This window comes from Artemia sp. Qi Xiang Cuo, chromosome 6, assembly GCF_049724085.1.
Source record: "Artemia sp. Qi Xiang Cuo chromosome 6, ASM4972408v1, whole genome shotgun sequence".
NCBI lineage: Eukaryota > Metazoa > Arthropoda > Branchiopoda > Anostraca > Artemiidae > Artemia > Artemia sp. Qi Xiang Cuo.
Genome location: NC_142799.1, coordinates 20,458,156 through 20,476,104, shown reverse-complemented (window position 1 = coordinate 20,476,104; position 17,949 = coordinate 20,458,156). Strand labels below are relative to the sequence as shown.

Below are 17,949 nucleotides of genomic sequence, written 5' to 3'. Positions count from 1 at the left end.
GTTAAGATCAATGAAGCTGCATTCTCTACTCGTAGGCCCCATTAGGGTTTACCGCAAGGATTGCCACTTAGCCCGCTTCTTTTCCTCCTCTTTCCAGCCGAGTGTGACATATTACAAAATTAAGAAAAAAAGGTTTCCCCTAAAAATTGACAAAAGCTGCATCTTTTAAGTAGGAAATTGCAATTTCATAACCCGGCCTCAAAGTAGCGAAAGACACTTTTCGAGAAGCTATCGTCTTAGAGGTCAAAATCTAAATGATAAAAAAGGAACTTATTTAAGGAACCTGTTATTTCACAAACCAAGAAAAAAAGGGTAGAGCCATGGCCAAAATTCCATCTTCGCAACTAGATCCTTTTAAGGGAGGTCCAGTCCGCAAAATAGGAAATATTGAACATCAATGTCCTTTTGATCATCCTTATTTGGGTCCAGAGTGAGAGGTCAAAACAACCAGTCCAAGATTGGGCTTGTAGTGAATATATACTCGGAGAATATAAATAAGTACTCAATAAAACCATTGTTTGTTATATTGTCTTTGTGCATATTACCAGATTCCAGAGTTATCTTGCTCAAACCAGAGCTACCAGGCTCAAACAAGTATTGGAGGAGAGAGACTTGATTTAGTCAAAGAATGCAGATTAATGGGATTGGACTTGGAATAAACAAGTAGAGGTGACGAAAGAGGTGTGCCTGAAAAGGATGATAATTCTAAATATACTTGCTTCTACAAATCGGGGAAACTCACCAACTGTTTGGAATTTTTTTACAAACAATATATAAGGCTAAAATGGAGTACGAGATTGTTGCTTATGGCCATACCAATAAAAAAAATTGTCCTAACTGAAAACAATCCAGAACATGGCACTCAGAATGGCTCTTGGCTTGTACCCATACACTTCTAATGATCGTACCAGAAAACAAGCACAAGTTGTCCCCATACGCGAGTGAATAGCCAAAGCCACTGTCAAATTATACCAGGATTCAAGCCTATGGGGAGCGGCACCCAATTTTCACTCTTTGTCATAGGAGCAGAAGGCAGCGGAATAAAATCGGGATTGCATTGTGGCAAGGTTTTTCAGCACTCTGTCCAAACTGGTCATTGGATAAAACTTAGGTCGATTCTTTCAAGTTCCCTCCTCCATGGAAGTTTTGCCAACCAAATGTCAGCCTCAAGTTTATACAAGACAAAAAAGAGAATATTCCACATTTTAATTTTTTCAATTAAATATTTTTTTTACATGATTTTTTTTTAATTGCTTTACGGTTGTAAAAAGTGAAAAATCAGTGAAAAAGAGCAGTTGGAACACGAAAGTAGTCCGTTTAGGATTCCAGGTTAGGAAGACCTATACATAGGGTCAAGGATCTCAAAGGAAAATGCATATGCCAATGACAGTTACAGAAGCTGCAAACATTTCGTTTGGCATCAAGTATTTGCCTCTTGATGTCCAAAAATGTCTTGCAATATTTTAATTGTTTTTTCCTCACCAAGTGACACATTCTGAAAATCTGAGCTTCAAAGCAACATTTTCTTCTCAACAGCTTTGGCTTGAAAATCAAAAGATTAGAAACGGGCACTAGTGCCAAAAAGAATAACCACTAGAGCCATCTATGATTTTGGATTTGTTTCTGTTTTAGCACACCCTAAGCTACGGCATACTTGCTTTTCAGGCACTTCAAATGTAGAGGAAGGTAAAGAAAGTATACAGTCACTAGTCCCAAATAAAAACAAAAAAGAAATTAATTATCGCTTACAGAGGAGTTTAGGATTTAATCCTAAGCAATTGTACATTAAAAGCATTTTCAAATTTTCTGAGCCTTACAGTGACGAGGCTGCCCGTATCCTCCTCCAAAATGAACTGCTTAGTTTTGCTTATTTATCTTCACGGTTGAATCACGGGGCAATACTGACGAAAATTTGGTTCTGTCCTAAAATTTTCAGTTTTGAAACAACCATAGAACAAATTTTAGAAAATCGCGATTTTCAGGAATGGATATTACAACTAAGATCGGAAAAAAAAATTTGTTATTGTGATGTCATACGTACTTTAAATGAAATAATAGCTATATCTCACTTTTACCCTTTAGTTCACTAAAATATTATCTAGTCATCATGATAATGTTGGTTTTCAGCTTGTCAATTAAAAAGCTGCCCTCTTGTGCAATTTTTTTGTTTCCCTTCTTGTTCTTCGGAAAAGCGACAAAAATCGGTGTATTCTAGGTTTTTCAAATTTTTTAATTAGGATATTTAAAGATAAAAATGTGGAATAAACGAATAAAATTTACTTCATCTTGCTGGCATTCTAATACTGGTGACATATTTCCAGAACAGAATTAGGTCAACCATTTTAATGTTTATTTTGTAATTAGGGGAAATTAAAACCAAATTTTCACCAACCATGATTGAAGCAATAGCTGCAGCCTAGTGAAGAACAAACTCCAACCCATAGTTACAAAAAACTTAAAATGCTTAAAAAGCTGTCAAGTGAGAAAAGGTTATTCAAAGGTGATTTTGGAATGGCAACTATGATTTTAATGGTTCTGAAGCAAGGACAATCCCAAAAAGGAGGAAGATTTGCTATATGCTTTCCAGAGAAATAGCCAAAGGGTTGTATTGGGTACCCAACTGACTGACCATATCTCAAACAGTGTGCTATGGGGAAAATGTGGTTCAATCCCACTTTCTTGAGTGGGATAATCTTCCTCATAAGAGAAAGATTGAGATAAAATAAATTTGAGAATAAAAACTGGATCATGGAAACATTTTATGTGAACATAATTAACATAAAATTGCTCACTGACGTAACACATAATTACATGATCCTGTCTTCCCTTTGGGTGACAGTGGAAGAAAATGAACACATTTTTTTTCTTTTTTTGTGCATCAATACCCCTGCAAAATGGCTCATTTTCTAAAGAATTTCATTTGCTTTTATCCAAATAAAGGGGTTATTATCGAAGAAATATTTTAAAAAAAGTACCATTTGTGGGTCCTGGTGATTGTACACAAGTAGAACTAAAATCGCTTCCAGCAGAAGACGGCACTTTCTTCACTGGGGTATTAGGGGGATCAGTTTTCGAAGAGTTTGTGGCCCTTTTCGTTGTGTTGCTTGGTGATTGACGAGCATTGGGGGTTTTGCATTCTTTCGCGTTAAGTACGTGCAACTCTTGTCTGTCATTAGGTGATAACAAGTTTTGGATAACGTCATTCTCGTCCTGCAAAATATAAATAGTAATTAGTCCTTAAGTACTTACTGGCATTAATTTTGGAAAGGAATTAATTTCGCACTAGTCCACATTTGTCTCATCGGTTGAATAGTAATAAATAGAAGCTATTGGCACATTTTTATAACCACTACAGTGTTGACTCCAGGGTTGCCACGTTAGTGATTTATTTTTACTTGTCAACTTCTGACATTTCATATGAATTTATTCAAACCAGACTCAGAGCACTGAGTTTTCACGGTCACACAGTCACCAAAACTCTAAGCCAAAGGATTGGTGACACCAGGATTTGAACATCCGCCCTGAAGGACATAGGATTACAAGTCAAGCAAACCATCTACGTTGCTAGGATGTCTCCTATTTTTAGTAGTTGGTCACCAACGACCAACATGGTTACTTCCACAGTGATCCCTATATCGGAAAATTAAGCCATTGCTTTAAAACATATTTTCTTAAAGATAAAAAAAAAGGTTTTCTTTTCCTACTGGCTGTAGTCCTGTGTGTTTCCTTCATCTTGAGATTTGTCTCACTCTTTGTTTTTATGGAAATATTGATATCCAAAATCAAGAAAGCAGTGAAATTCTTAGATCAATCTAAAGCCATGAGGGCAATAATTTAAACTTGGCACAAAAACCACCAGCTAGAAGCACTTTTCACAAGACGCCTAGATTTGTGTTCCTTCTGACTAATTCACTCCAGCTCATGAATATCGACTTACCCCAGTGAGAGGGAGGGTAAATTTGCCCCCCTCTCTTATTTCCCCCTTTAAATTTTGAATTTTTTTATTTTCATTAAAAAATAACCTGTAATTGGTTTTGGTATTTTCATGAAAAAAAAAAAAAGAAACAAAACATCCAACATCAAACATGGTAGATGACTACTAGCATGTTGCTATATTTTATTTATATAATATCTAGCATATGATTACATAATAAATCCATAGACAAGGCAAACAGCTATTAGGCATAATGCAACTTTATTTCTCTCTACATAATATTGACAAATCAAAAAGGTATTTCTCATGTCTTTATACATACCACAAATCAAAAATCAGATTTTACAGAAACAACTAAAAATGAAAAAAATATATATATCTGACCCCACAAAAAGCATAAATGTATTTGAAAAATACATTCCCCCAAACATTTTCTAGAATTGGCGACATTGGTCTGGCAGCATTTCATTAATTGCTAATATCAACTGAAAGCAAAGGTGGTAGTCAACTCATGAATATCACTCTTTAGTATATTTGCACAGAATTAACAAAAAGTAGCAAATAATTCCTTAGACCACACTGCTTTTCCGTTTACAAGAATTAAGAGAGAAAAAACAGGTTTAATTTAAATGCAACAAAACAAAAGATAGCAAAACAACAACAAAACATTAAATAAATCAAAAATCCGAATTATTATTTGAAGTTTTGTTGTGGTTTTTTTATCTTTTGTTTTGTTCCACTGCTTTATTTAAATTAAACAAGTGTTTTTCTGTCCTACTTTTTGTAAAAGTTAGTAAAGAATAAGAAGGAATCAACAAAGAACTACTTGGCTGTAAAAGTTAGTAAAGAATAAGAAAGGATCAACAAAGAACTACTTGGCAGTAAAAGTTAGTAAAGAATAAGAAAGAGTCAACAAAGAACTACTTGGCTGAGTCTTTTTGATAAACCAATGACACCAGCAGCCCAGATCACCCTAGCGTTTTGAAGTATTTTAATTTTTGGTCTGAGCAGCCCCCCCCCCCTAATAAAAAAGGAATGCAAAGTCACAATTAAAATTATAGAAGTAAATACAGATATTGTAAGAATTGCTTAAGATTTATTTGTAAAATAAAGGAAGTTGGGGGACATAAATATTTTCTTAAAGTGGGTCGTTTGTTTTGGGGGAGGGCCACTGGTGAGGATTCCACGCCACTTGAAACAAAAAGGTTCAAGGTTGAATGAATGAAAATATCTGGGACAGTCATGTTAGGGTCCCAGATATTTTGATTTTTTTTTTTTTTGTATTTTCATTTGAAAATTGAACAAAACAAAAATCAAATAAAAATGATGTCTGATTCCCAGCTTCAATTTTTGTGGAAAATCTGGAATTAGTTGGATATTGGGCAGTAGGTTAAAAAGCATCACATGTCAAAGTTCATGAAAATACATACCTTCACTGTATTTTCGTATAATGATCCAGGTTTGTCCATTTTTGCTTTTCCTTCTTAATTTTAACCTGGCTTCAAAACTATAATTAGGAAATACTTCACAGGAATTTAAATGTTAGTGTGCTTATTCAGAAAATTCATTCCACTATAGTCCTAAAATGAAGGAGAGCAAATTAGGATACTAAACTAACAAACAAGAGGTGTTTTTCAATTAACCACTGACTTCTAAAGCAGAGTAACATATTGCTACAAAATTAATAGCTATGCAAGCTAAATCTGGCCTATTTAGTGATTTTATCAAGTCCACAAAATTTACTAACATGTTACCTTAAGAAGGTAAACCCTTTAAGGATAAAAACAAACTTTTTGATTAAGCTATGTCAAAAGAGAAATCATTTTCACTACTCAGAAAAGAAAACTCAGAATCATAACAATTTACTTTCCTATAATATTTTGTAGACACCACTAACTTCCTTTCCAGTTACTTACATAACACTTACTTTCCCAACCCAGCCATGTAAGGAACCATGGCTGGCAGAGGTCATGATAGCCATGTAAGGAACCATGGCTGGCAGAGGTCATGGGAGCATGATAGACCTATACCTGTTAAATGAGAAGGGTTGGGTAGTGGGCTTGCAACCCACACCCTTGACCTCAGGGATCTGCCTCAGAAGAACACAATATTGCAACTGAGACACCAAAATTGAGCCTTGGATCACACTCCCTTTTGATGATGACTATTTGCACACCCAAAGACAAGATTTATGAATACAAAACAACACCTTAGATTTGGTTTATGGAACACCTACATAATGTCTCAAGCTTCCAAGACTAAGCAACAGCTGAGAGCCCTGGAAGATAATCACCTTGACTTTCTGGCTTTGTCAGAGGTTTGGTGGCTAGGTTCTGGATCAAATAAACTGGACGAAATATAGCTATTATCCATAGCGGATCTGGATAGAAACGTAAATTCAGTGTTGTCCTTGTCATGACTAATCAAACCTTTCAAGCTCTACTGCAGTGAACGCCAGTATGATCAAGAATCCTAAAAGTTTGGTTCATGGACACACATGCAAAACTGGCAGCAGTAGTATATCTCCACTTAGAAGTAGAGATGAAGTGTACCTGACAGGGGGTACAGAGAAACTGATGTTGACTCTGACTACAACCTGATGGCAGCAAATCTGTTTCAAATTAAAAAGAAATAAAAGCGCTGAAAAGCTCCCTCAAACCTGACCTTTGACTCAGATAAACTATGCATGAGAGAATTCAAGCAAGCCTTTAAGCTGGAGGTACCAAATAGATTTGAAGCACTGTTTTTACCAGATTATGTGACAGCAAACAAACCTGGGAAAGCATAAAGTTCTGCTTTGGCAATCTTGCAAAAGCCACTATTGGCTGCACTAAGAGTTCAAAGGACCAATTGCTGTCTGAATAAACTTGGTACTACATAGAATAAAGGAAAACATTAAAAGCATCACATATCCAAAAGACAAGTCCCCAACCACCCAAAGACTTATCTCAGATCAAAAGAAACAAAGAATATAGAGCCATGGATAAAGCAGTGACAAAGAGTGCCAGAAATGGCCAGGGAAATTTGATTCAGCAGAAATCAGTGCAAGCAGAAGAAGCAGTGAAGACAGGTGACTCAAGAGCTGTGTATGAAATCACCAGTGATGATCTTCAAGAAAGGGGATGCAAACCATCTCAGGGAACTGGCATGGAATCTGCCTGCTTTCTATACCCAACAAATTGTCATCACGCGTTTTACTGCAGAGAATCAGCACATACTTTGACAAACACCTCCATGACAAGAAACATGGATTCAGATCAAACTGTTTCTTGTGTGGACCTGATATTGACTTTATGGCTACCCATAAAAGAAAGATAAGTGACAATAAAAGATCTGTATGATATTCATTGATTTTGAAAAGACATTTGACTCAGTGAACTGCCAGAGTCTGTGAAAGATCCTACTGTAAAACAGAATCCCTGAAAAGATAATTTTGTTGATCATTACTGTCTCTGAAGACAGTGAGTGCTGTCTAAAGACACGAAGTGGCCAAACCCATTTCTTCTGCATCCTGTCAGGAGTTAAAAAAAAGCTGTGTCTTGTTTCTGCTACTCTTTGTAATTGTAATTGAGTACATAATGCAGAGTACCAGCCATGGGCACTGGCAGGGGGGGAGGCATGCCCTCCACTGCCTGCCAACATATCTTTACCATATAATAAAAGTATAACGGCCTTACTGCGGACGACACTCAATTACATAATTAACTTTTTATGGTGATACTGGATGTGCATTTGTTTATTTCTATGTAGTGGCTCAATTGTAGCGCACGGAAGAGCGTATAATTATAGAAAACATAAGAAGAATAACTTAATGAGGGGCAATTTCAGTAAGAATATGCTGGCAACAGTTATGAAGTATAAAGGTGTCATATATATTGGTTTTAGGTATTCAAAAATATTGAATTAAAATTTTTTATTTGATTTCCTTAATCTTAGTTTTAATGTTTTAATTTGAACAAACTACTTTGATAATGCAGTACTTTTTATAATCAATTTAGTCTAAAGGTATTAGATATTTTGATGTTTGATAAACAAGTTTGAAACTGTCAATATTGTTAAAAAATATCTGTCCAACGCTTTGGCATTGCTCAACAGAACTGAACACTGGAAGTTTATGTCTTAGTTTTTGTAAGTAGGCTATTGTTTTGCGTAATTTTTTTAACTAATTACTTTTTCCATTTTTATATACTTTTACTTTAATTGACATACTTTTTAAATTGCCTTTCAAAAAATGTTTGTCTCTAAGCTTCATTAAATAATAAAAAAAGTTTTTTTCAACTGAAATTAAGGAGTAACATTAAAACTTAAAACAAACAGAAATTATTACGTATATGAGGGGGGGTGCCCCACTCCTTAATACCTCACTCTCCACGCTACAGTTTTTTGGCACATTGAAAATAAAGTTACATATTGTTCTAACTAAACAACCCTTGTGTTTCAGGAGTTGTTTTTAAAGAACTGGGACCAAATTCAAACTTTAGCGTAAAGATCAAGGTGTTGAGGAGGGGGCAAACCCCCTCATATATGTCATAATTTCTGTTTGTTTTGAGTTTAAATGCTGATCCTTACTTTCAGTTGAATAAAAATTGTTTTTCTATTTAATTTCTGATCGTTTTTTAAATAATGCCAGGATAACTGGCTCCACCTCTGCAAAAAAAATCCTCCTCTTTACAGAAATATTCTCTGGGCAGTTCAATCCTGGCGAGAATTTACCCTGGACAATTACCCTTAACATCTCCATGCCTAAAATTGAATTGGTAAAGAAAAAGGTAATTGGTAAAGAACATATAAAGAAATTTTTTATGGGAATTCTGGCAAATTCACCAAGTGTAAAATTTCTCCTTTAACAGTTCATCCCCTGGAAACTTCCCTCTCCATAGAAAATCCTTCCAGCAGAAATTTCTTCCTCCCCTCCCAACCCAAAAAATGTATGCATATTCCCAATAACAAATAAAACACTGGGTAAATTTATCACTTAAAAACCTTTCACCAGGGGCTGTAGGGGGTCATTTTATCTCTAAAGACATAGCTACTGTGCCTTTCAACTATGCTGAAGAAAAAAGCTATCTCAAAATTTTCATAGGACGATTTTTGGAAAAAGGTGGTGTGGGAGGGGGCCTAGTTGCCCTTCAATTAGTTTGGTCACATATAAAGGGCACTAGAACCTTTCTTTTCCATTAGAATGAGCCCTCTCTCAACAGTCTAGGCCCACTGGGTCAATACAATCACCCCTGGAAAAACAAAACAGCAAATAACACGCATCTGTGATCTTTCTTCTGGCAAAAATTAAAAATTCCACTATTTTCTGATATGAGCTTAAAACCTCTTCAGTAGAAATGATTGATATGGTGAATCTGATGGTGTAATTTTCATTACAGTTATATGACTCCAAGGGGGTCTTTCCCCTTTTTTAAAAAATCAGACAAATTTTCTCAGGCTTGTAGTCTTTGATGGGTAAAATAAACTTAATGAAACTTATATTATTGGAATCAGCATAATAAGCCAATTCTTTTGATATATCAATCAGTATCAAAATTTATTTTTTAGAGTTTCAGTTACTACTGAGCCAGGTTACTCTGTATATTCTGTATACTCTGTATATTCTGTACAGGTTCTCTGTATACTCTGTAATTTCTGATTCTTTTCCAAATCATAACCAGGATGAAAAGGAGTATTCTTGTTTTCCAAGTCATACTCAGGTCTAGCCAAGATATAATTTGAGGTACCTGTCCCTTGAATCCCTAGTTAATTTGCTTTTAAAAAGTGTTAATCAATAAGTGTATGTGTATTAGTACCATCCTATGTTTAAATTTTCAATTTTGGATAAAATTTGAATATACTTAAAAAATTGGTGATGAATAGTAATTTTGATAAATAGTCCTTGATAATATTACTATAAAAGAATTTTGGCTGGATGAAAAGGAGTATTATTGTTTGGATGGATGGAAATTCTGTGAGACTTGATCTTCTACATAACTGAAGCCATCACAACCTCTACAATAGGATTTTCTTATTGATAAATACATTACACACATATGTTTAAATACATTGAGATACTTCATATAAATAGAAAAAGAAAATAACACCATTTTAAAAGTGCTGAAAACTAAGGTCCTTGCAGTATTTGCCACCCCAAAAAAAATTCCTGGCAGGGCTGATGGTGACCTGCCTTGCCTTTTTCACCTCTGTGCTGGTAGAAATGGGAATGTCACATTTTAGCTGCATAGAGAAACAATTTATTTAATTCCTACTCCCCCCCCCCCCACCTCTTTCAACATTTATCTAGCCTCATGAAGAGTAAGCACTTTCCATTATAATATACTTTTTTAGAAATCCAACCTGCCCCATCTAAACAATGACTCCCCCTCCCCCTTGTTATAGCTGATATGTAAATACAGATTGCCAAATGTAGACTAATTTCATTACAAATAAAGCAAATCGACTTGGTTGAATCTAGTACTCCTGCCCTGTGGCATTACTTCTTTTACAACTGGAAAGTCTAAAATATAGTTATTCATACTTTTAAATCAATTAGCTTCACAGAGTTTTAAAATGAAGGCAAATTCATCCTCTTTGGGGTAAATTTGTAGTCTTGTGCCCTAAAATAGCAAGAAAACAAGACTTTCCCCTGGTCCAATCTGTACAGTCACTTAAAAATAAAGCTTTAAATTTACATTTCAATGAGCTCCCTCCCAATTATCTTGGACGTTTGGTTTGATACAATCATCCACAGGAAAAAAAAAACAAATACAAAATTCTACATTTTCAAGATTGGAGCTTGAAACCTCCAGGGTAGGGTTCTTTGATATAGTGTATCTAAGAAAGAGATTTTTAATAAGATCTCTTGCTTTTTTTGTGGGGGGGGGTCCCCTTTTTTAAAAAAAAAGGCAAATTTTCTCAGATTTTTGGTTTTGGGTGGGTAACAATAAACTGGAAGAATTTTATATATTTAGAATCAGCACCAAAAGCCAATACTGCCAGTCTAATAATTGTCATGAGAATTCCATTTTTAGTTTAGGTGAATATTGGTCCAAGTCACTTTTTACTTCCAGTTTTTTTTATCATAAACTGTTTGATAAGATTCTCTTGTGACAAATTTTTTTGAATCTTTACATTGTATTTAGTTGAATAGGGCAATAAAAAGAAAGAGGGTCATTTTGATAACTGGATAGTAAGTTTAAATTTTGTTTTTCTTTTGCTATTCTATTTATTTTTTTAATGTTTGAAAATTTAAGGGATTTAAGTTCGAGGGGGAGAATTGTCCTGTTATAAAAGAGGTACATTTTACATAGCCATTATAAACCCAAATGTGGTATCTATGCAGGCAGGATGATTTTTGAGCATTTCTACTCCTTCTGTAAACTATTCTAAGGTGTAGAAAATTGCATAAAGACATGTCTACATCTGTTATAATCTACAAAAGCAATCTTTCTGTAATTTTGGTTTGAGTTTCATTTTCTTTTAAGATTAAATACAAAATAATTAAATATATTATTGATTAAACAAATTGATCCCTTTGCCAGGAATTCTTGTGGTTTAAAATTTACTGTATTTTGTTTCATTTTGCATGACATTTAATTGCTTTTTTTTTCCTAAAACATCAAAAAATAAACTTATTCCTACAACAACAACAAAATTCCTGAAATATATTCCCTGTTACCCAACCACCCCTGATCTTTTGGCATTTGCCCCCCCCCCCTCCCCTAGAAAATTTTCTGTCAGCGCCCTTGGTACCAACACAGACAGCATCCAGCTGAAATCTGAAGTACACCTGAATGATATAGATTTTCAGTCCCCCCCCTCTAAATATACCAATTCAGGGTTAGGTTAGGTTAGGTATAGCCTACATAGGGGGGGGGCTGAAATTCATTTCCGATAGAAATGCTTATTATATTTGTAATCAGCATAAAAAAAGCATCAAATGGTGTATTCACTTTATTCCTAACTCAATAATATGATTTGGTAGATATTGACCAAATTGTTTTCAGCTTCACAACTTTTTTCAATCCCAATTTATAATGCTTTAAAGATATGCAAATAGCCTATATTTCCTAAATTTTGAAAAAAAACATTAAAATGGCTTAAAATTCTTCACAAATGACAGGATCGCATTCCCAGAACTAAAGCCAGAGAAAAAGAAACTGATAACTGAAAATTAGGGCAAAATGTTGTTTTGTCAAAATTTCAATAGGTATAGGCCTACCTGTCATGTGGGCAAATTTCAGGACCCTCTAGAGTGAGGAGTGGAGGTAGGTACTTCAAATACCTTCCCAGGACATACTTTAGCCTGTAGAAACATCCATGGAAGTTTCATTTTCCTAATCTAGGCCTATCTCCTTTCCAAAATAGCCAAAAGTAGAACTTTAACAAGACGAAATTTAGATAAGACACTGATTTCTATAGAACCAGAACGACTTATACTTAACATACATCACCAATAAATATTTTATTTATGAGACTTAACTTTCCAACCAATAAGCCAAAAGTTTCGGAATTTGGTGCTGAAAACGATGAAATTAGACGATTAAAGTTTTGTTCTTCTTTCAAATAACACCACCTGAATCTATAGGGCCGTTTTTTAGTGCTAGGCACACGTAGCTGACTTCGGGAACCGATTTCAGTATCAGTGGACAAATGATTATGAAGGTCTAAATCGAGTCGAAACGGAGATGGGTTTTGTGCACTTCACAATGCTTGAAAGGTATGTCAACACGGAACTGTATAACGTTTTGACCCGATTTGGACTACTGTTCCCATTTTTCACTGATAATTTTTCCCAAATTTTAGTTGATAATTTTCCCAAATTTCGTCGATTATTTTCCCAAATTTTTTACAAACATGTGAAAAATTTGGGAAAATAATCAACGAAATTTGGGAAAATTATCAACGAAAATTTGGGAAGCTTTGACCCAATTTAGACCTTCATAAACGATAGCGGTAAGAAAAATTTGTTGAAAGAGAAATTTGTTGCACGAGATTTTCAAACAAAAAATCATGGACACAAATAGTCAACTGAAGTTTATTAATAGTTGCATGATTCATCTCAACTTAGTTCTCAGTTTATTTCTCAGCTCAATAGCGGGGTGTTTCACCACAAACATCTCTGGCTGACTATTTATTTGTATCTTTATTTTTTCTCATGATGATCATGATGAAAATCGGCACTGATTTTGTAAATCGGCGCAAAAAACTAGAAGATTTTTCAAGCTCAAATCGACGCCGATTTCTTTTAAAACCGGCGCTGATTTAGAAATCAGTTCTCGAAATCAGCAACGTGTGCCCAGCCCTTAAGATCTTACATTTAAGATCAATGAGTATGGGAAACTATATAGTTTCTATATAGTTACTATATAGTTTCCCATACTCTATGTCTAAGATCTTTCATCTTTCTGAAAAGATTATCGTTTTTTTCAACTCATATTTATTTTAAGACCTTACAGCTCACTGATGTTATCAAAAAGTTTGAAAGACGTCAACTTTAAGGGCCGAAATAGAAAAACGAGAGAGGAATGTGAAACCCATAAAGCAGTTCAAATAATTTTGTGTCATCAGAGGCAACGCTGTAGCGTTGCCTATAGTAAAGGCCATACGGCTCCAATGTTTTAGTATTTATTATTTATTTTTTTTTCCCAGAGGCTCTTCATATGGAAGGGGTTGTCGTAGAAACTTCAAAGGGGGATCATTTGATTGGAAATTGAGAGTTCTAGTGCCCTTTTTAATAGTCGAAAATGATTGGAGGGCAACTAGCCCCCCCCCCACGCCCACAATTCCCCAAACACATCCAATCAAAATTTTGAGATAGCCATTTTGTTCAGCATAGTTGATTTCCAGATAGAAAATATATTTTTGAGGAGGACACTCCCCCACAATCCTCAAGGCAAAGGTTTTAAGTTATGCCTTGGGGGTATATAAGGTTTTTATAGAAGGGGTTGTCGTAGAAACTTCAAAAAAGGCTCAATTGATTGGAAATTAAAGGGCTAGTGCCCTATTTAATAGTCGAAAGTTATTGGAGTGCAACTTGGCCCCTCCCCCCTCCTGCCCCACATTCCCCCAAACGAAACCCATAACACTTGGGAGAGATCCATTTTTATACTCAGGTGTTATATCCACATAGAAAATATGTTTTAGTTTTATTCTATCACAAGCACCACACCACGCACTTGGATAAAGTTATTACCTAGGTGCAATAAAGGTTCATGTAGAATAAACTATCGTAGAAATTTCAAAAAAGGCTCATTTGATTATAACCTAACACGGCTAGTGCCCTTTTTAGTAGTCCACATTTCTGGGATGGCACATAGCCCCCCCCCCCACTCCCATTATTCCCCAAAACACATCCAATAAAAATTTTAGGATAGCCATTTTGTTCAGCTTAGTTGATTTCCATATATAAAATATATTTTTGATGATGACACGCCCCCATAACCCTCAGCGCAATGGTTTTAAGTTATGCCCTGGGGGCATATAAGGTTTTTATAGAAGGCGCTGTCGTAGAAACTTCAAAACAGGCTCATTCGATTGGAAATCGATTGTTCTCGTGCCCTTTTTAATAGTCGAAAGTATTTGGAGGGCAAATCTCCCTCCTCCCCCAGCCCATCATTCCCCCAAACACATCCAATCAAAATTTTGAGATAGCCATTTTGTTCAGCGTAGTTGATTTCCCGATAGAAAACTATTTTTGAGGAGGATACTCCCCCACAACCCTCAGGACAAGGGTTTTAAGCTATGCCCTGGGGGCATATAAGGTTTTTATAGAAGGCGTTGTCGTAGAAACTTCAAAACAGGATCATTCGATTGGAAATTAAAGAGATAGTGCCCTTTTTAATAGTCGAAAGTGATTGGTGTGTAACTGGCTCACCTCCCCCCCCCCCCCACGCCCCCCCATCATTCCCCCAAACACATCCAATCAAAATTTTCAGATAGCCATTTTGTTCAGCGTAGTTGATTTCCAGATAGAAAATATATTTTTGAGGAGGACACTCACCTACAGCCCTCAGGGCAAGGGTTTTAACTTATGCCCTGGGGTTATATAAGGTTCTAATAGAAGGCGTTGTTGTAGAAAATTCAAAAAAGGCTCAATCGATTGGAAATTAAAGGGCTAGTACCCTTTTTAATAGTCAAAAATGATTAAAGGGCAACTCCCCCCCCCCACTCCCATCATTCCCCCAAACACATCCAATCAAAATTTGAGATAGCCATTTTGTTCAACGTAGTTGATTTCCAGATAGAAAATATATTTTGAGGAGGGTACTCCACCACAACCCTCAGGGCAAGGGTTTTAAGTTATGCCCTGGGGGCATATAAGGTTTTTCTAGAAGGCGTTGTCGTAGAAACTTCAAAACAGGCTCATTCGAATGGAAATTAAAGAGCTAGTGCCCTTTTTATTAGTCGAAAGTGATTGGAGTGACACTAGTCCCCCCCCCCCCCACGCCCATCATTTCCCCAAACACATCCAATCAAAACTTTCAGATAGTCATTTTGTTCAGCGTAGTTGATCTCCAGATAGAAAATATATTTTTGAGGGGGACACTCCCCCACAACCCTCAGAGCAAGGGTTTTAAGTTATGCCCTGGGGGCATATAAGATTTTTATAGAAGGCGTTGTCGTAGAAACTGCAAAACAGGCTCATTCGACTGGAAATTAAAGGAATAGTGCCCTTTTTAATAGTCGAAAATGATTGGAGGGCAACTAGCCCCCCCCCACGCCCATCATTCCCCCAAAAACATTCCAATCAAAATTTTGAGATAGCCATTTTGTTCAGCGTAGTTGATTTCCAGATAGAAAGCGATCAGAGGGCAAATGCCTCCCTCCACGCCTATCATTTCCCCAAACACTTCCAATCAAAATTTTGATATAGTCAAATGTGTGTAATAGAAATTCTGAGATACCCATTCTATTCAAAATAGTCAAAATATCATATAACAAGGCTTTTGGGGTTGAAACAAACCCTAGAGATTAGGGGCAAGGGTGGTAAGTTATGCCCAGGGGGCAGGGGCTCCCATAGACTGAATTTTAGGGGGGGGGCTTACCTGGTCTAATCAGCAATTTCAGTGCTGTATAATTGAAATCTCAAGAAAAAATATCATAGGCAGCGCTATAACACTGCCTAAGTAAAGAGCGATGTAGGCACAATATATTGTTCTTTTTAAGCCAGGGCACTTCTTACAGAAAAATGTCATAGGAACTTCAAAAGAGCTCATGGAGGGCAACCAGCTCCCCTTCCCCCCTGTCAATCACTTCCCCAAACATATCCAATCAAAATTTTGAGATAGCCATTTTGTTCAGTGTAGTTTTAGGGTCTAGGAGATTTCCCGCCGAGAAAATTCTCCCCCGGAGATTCCCCCCCCCCCCGGTAATTTCCCCTCCCCCCAGAAATTTCCCCCCGTAGGAGATCCCCCCAGGAAATTTCCCCCCGTAGGGGATTCCGACCCTCCTTGCTCCACAAGGTCCGTGCTAATTTACGACAGCGTTATTGGAGATTCAAACAGAATCCTAATGTTTACGGACGCATCAGTTTAGCTCCTCGATTCGTCTTCTCACTGGTTCGTCGACAGAACGTTCAAGACCCTGCCCGAGTTGTTCTACTAGCTTTACGTTGTGCACTGCCTCTACGAGGATCGGGTGATTCCATGCATTGACGCACTACTGCCTAACAAGTCAGAGGACACATATACGAAAGTCCTTACCGAACTAAAGTCTCATTTGCCGAATGTAGGTTCAACATCTGTATTGTCTGATTTTAGTTGGGCGTGCAGAATTCCTTCAGGAAATGCTTTCCAGCCATTTGAAGTGAAGGGCTATTTTTTCCACATAAGCCAGAGTATCTACAGGAAGTACAAGACCTTGGCCTCCCGACGAGGTATGGAGACGGTGATGAATTTGCAGTCTCTTTTCAAATGATAGCTGCTCTTGCATTCGTGCCCATTTCGGAAGTACATTCTGCATTCACAGCTGTCGTAGCAAAACTTACTGACAATTTGTTTGGGCCTGTCATCATCTAATTTGAAGATAACAAGATCGGTAGAATGCGTGGAAGTAGGAGAGTACCTTGCAACTTTCCACCCCGTGTCTGGAGTAGGTTGGACAGAGCGAAAGATGAACTCCCCAGGACAAACAACAATTTAGAGGGTTATCATAGAAGATTGAAGTCTTCAGTTTCGGCCCATCACCCTAGCCTTTGGAAGTTCTTGGACATCCTCAAGCGCGAACAAGCACTTAACAGGGCGGTTGTGATTCAGGCAAATGTGGGACAATCCAGTGAACCAATTAAGAAAAACTATGTGGATTTAAAAGCCAGAATTTTACCACAGATGGGAAACTACGGGAACGTCGGGACACTGGAGTACCTGAGGCTTATTGCCAGAAATATTAGTTTTAAAGTGTAGCGTTTTAACTGTGTATGTATTACCGTGTATAACCAACTATTTACTTGACAATTAAAGTGTACTCCACTCGCTCTTATATTTTAGGGTGCCGAGAAAAAGAAGAATTTTGCAACAATTTTTGAGCTAGGGGTGACATCTGATGCAAATAAGTCTAAGGCAAGGGTAGTCTCCAGTGGCGGTTATTTCCGAGAGGGGGAGGGGATAATTTTCTGGGGAGGCACATCTCCTAGGGGGAAATCACCGGGGGGGACATCTCTTAGGGGGGAAATCACCGGGGGGATCTCCTACGGGGGGTAAATTCCTAGGGGAGATCTCCTACGGGGGTAAATTCCTAGGGGGGGGGATCTCCTACGGGGGAAATTTCCGGGGGGGTTATTACCGGGGGAAGGTGAGGAGGGGACAGCCCCTTTCATATACGGCATAATTTCTGTTCGTTTTAAGTTTGAATGTTGCTCCTTACTTTCAGTAAAAAAAAATTTGTTTTTTTTTACATTCAATATAGCACAAAAGTGATGCGTGTATCTAGCTCCCATACCGTCACACAGCTTTGTAAATAATATAACTCATATCAGACTCATCATATAATTTTATATGTAACTGCAGCGTAAAGAGCAAGGTATTGAGGAAAGG

The 17,949-nt window shown here is 36.8% G+C and overlaps 1 protein-coding gene across 1 annotated transcript; it reads right to left on the bottom strand.

The window, feature by feature from the left end:
- Positions 1-586: 586 nt before the first annotated feature.
- LOC148950967 (uncharacterized) lies at positions 587-12,410 on the bottom strand. Its single transcript, XM_089090970.1, has 4 exons — positions 12,365-12,410; positions 5,365-5,514; positions 2,976-3,210; positions 587-687 (listed from the first exon to the last, which is right to left on the bottom strand). The coding sequence occupies exons 2-4, from the start codon at positions 5,401-5,403 to the stop codon at positions 587-589; spliced, it is 375 nt and encodes a 124-aa protein (XP_088947096.1). The 5' UTR covers positions 5,404-5,514; positions 12,365-12,410.
- Positions 12,411-17,949: the final 5,539 nt, after the last annotated feature.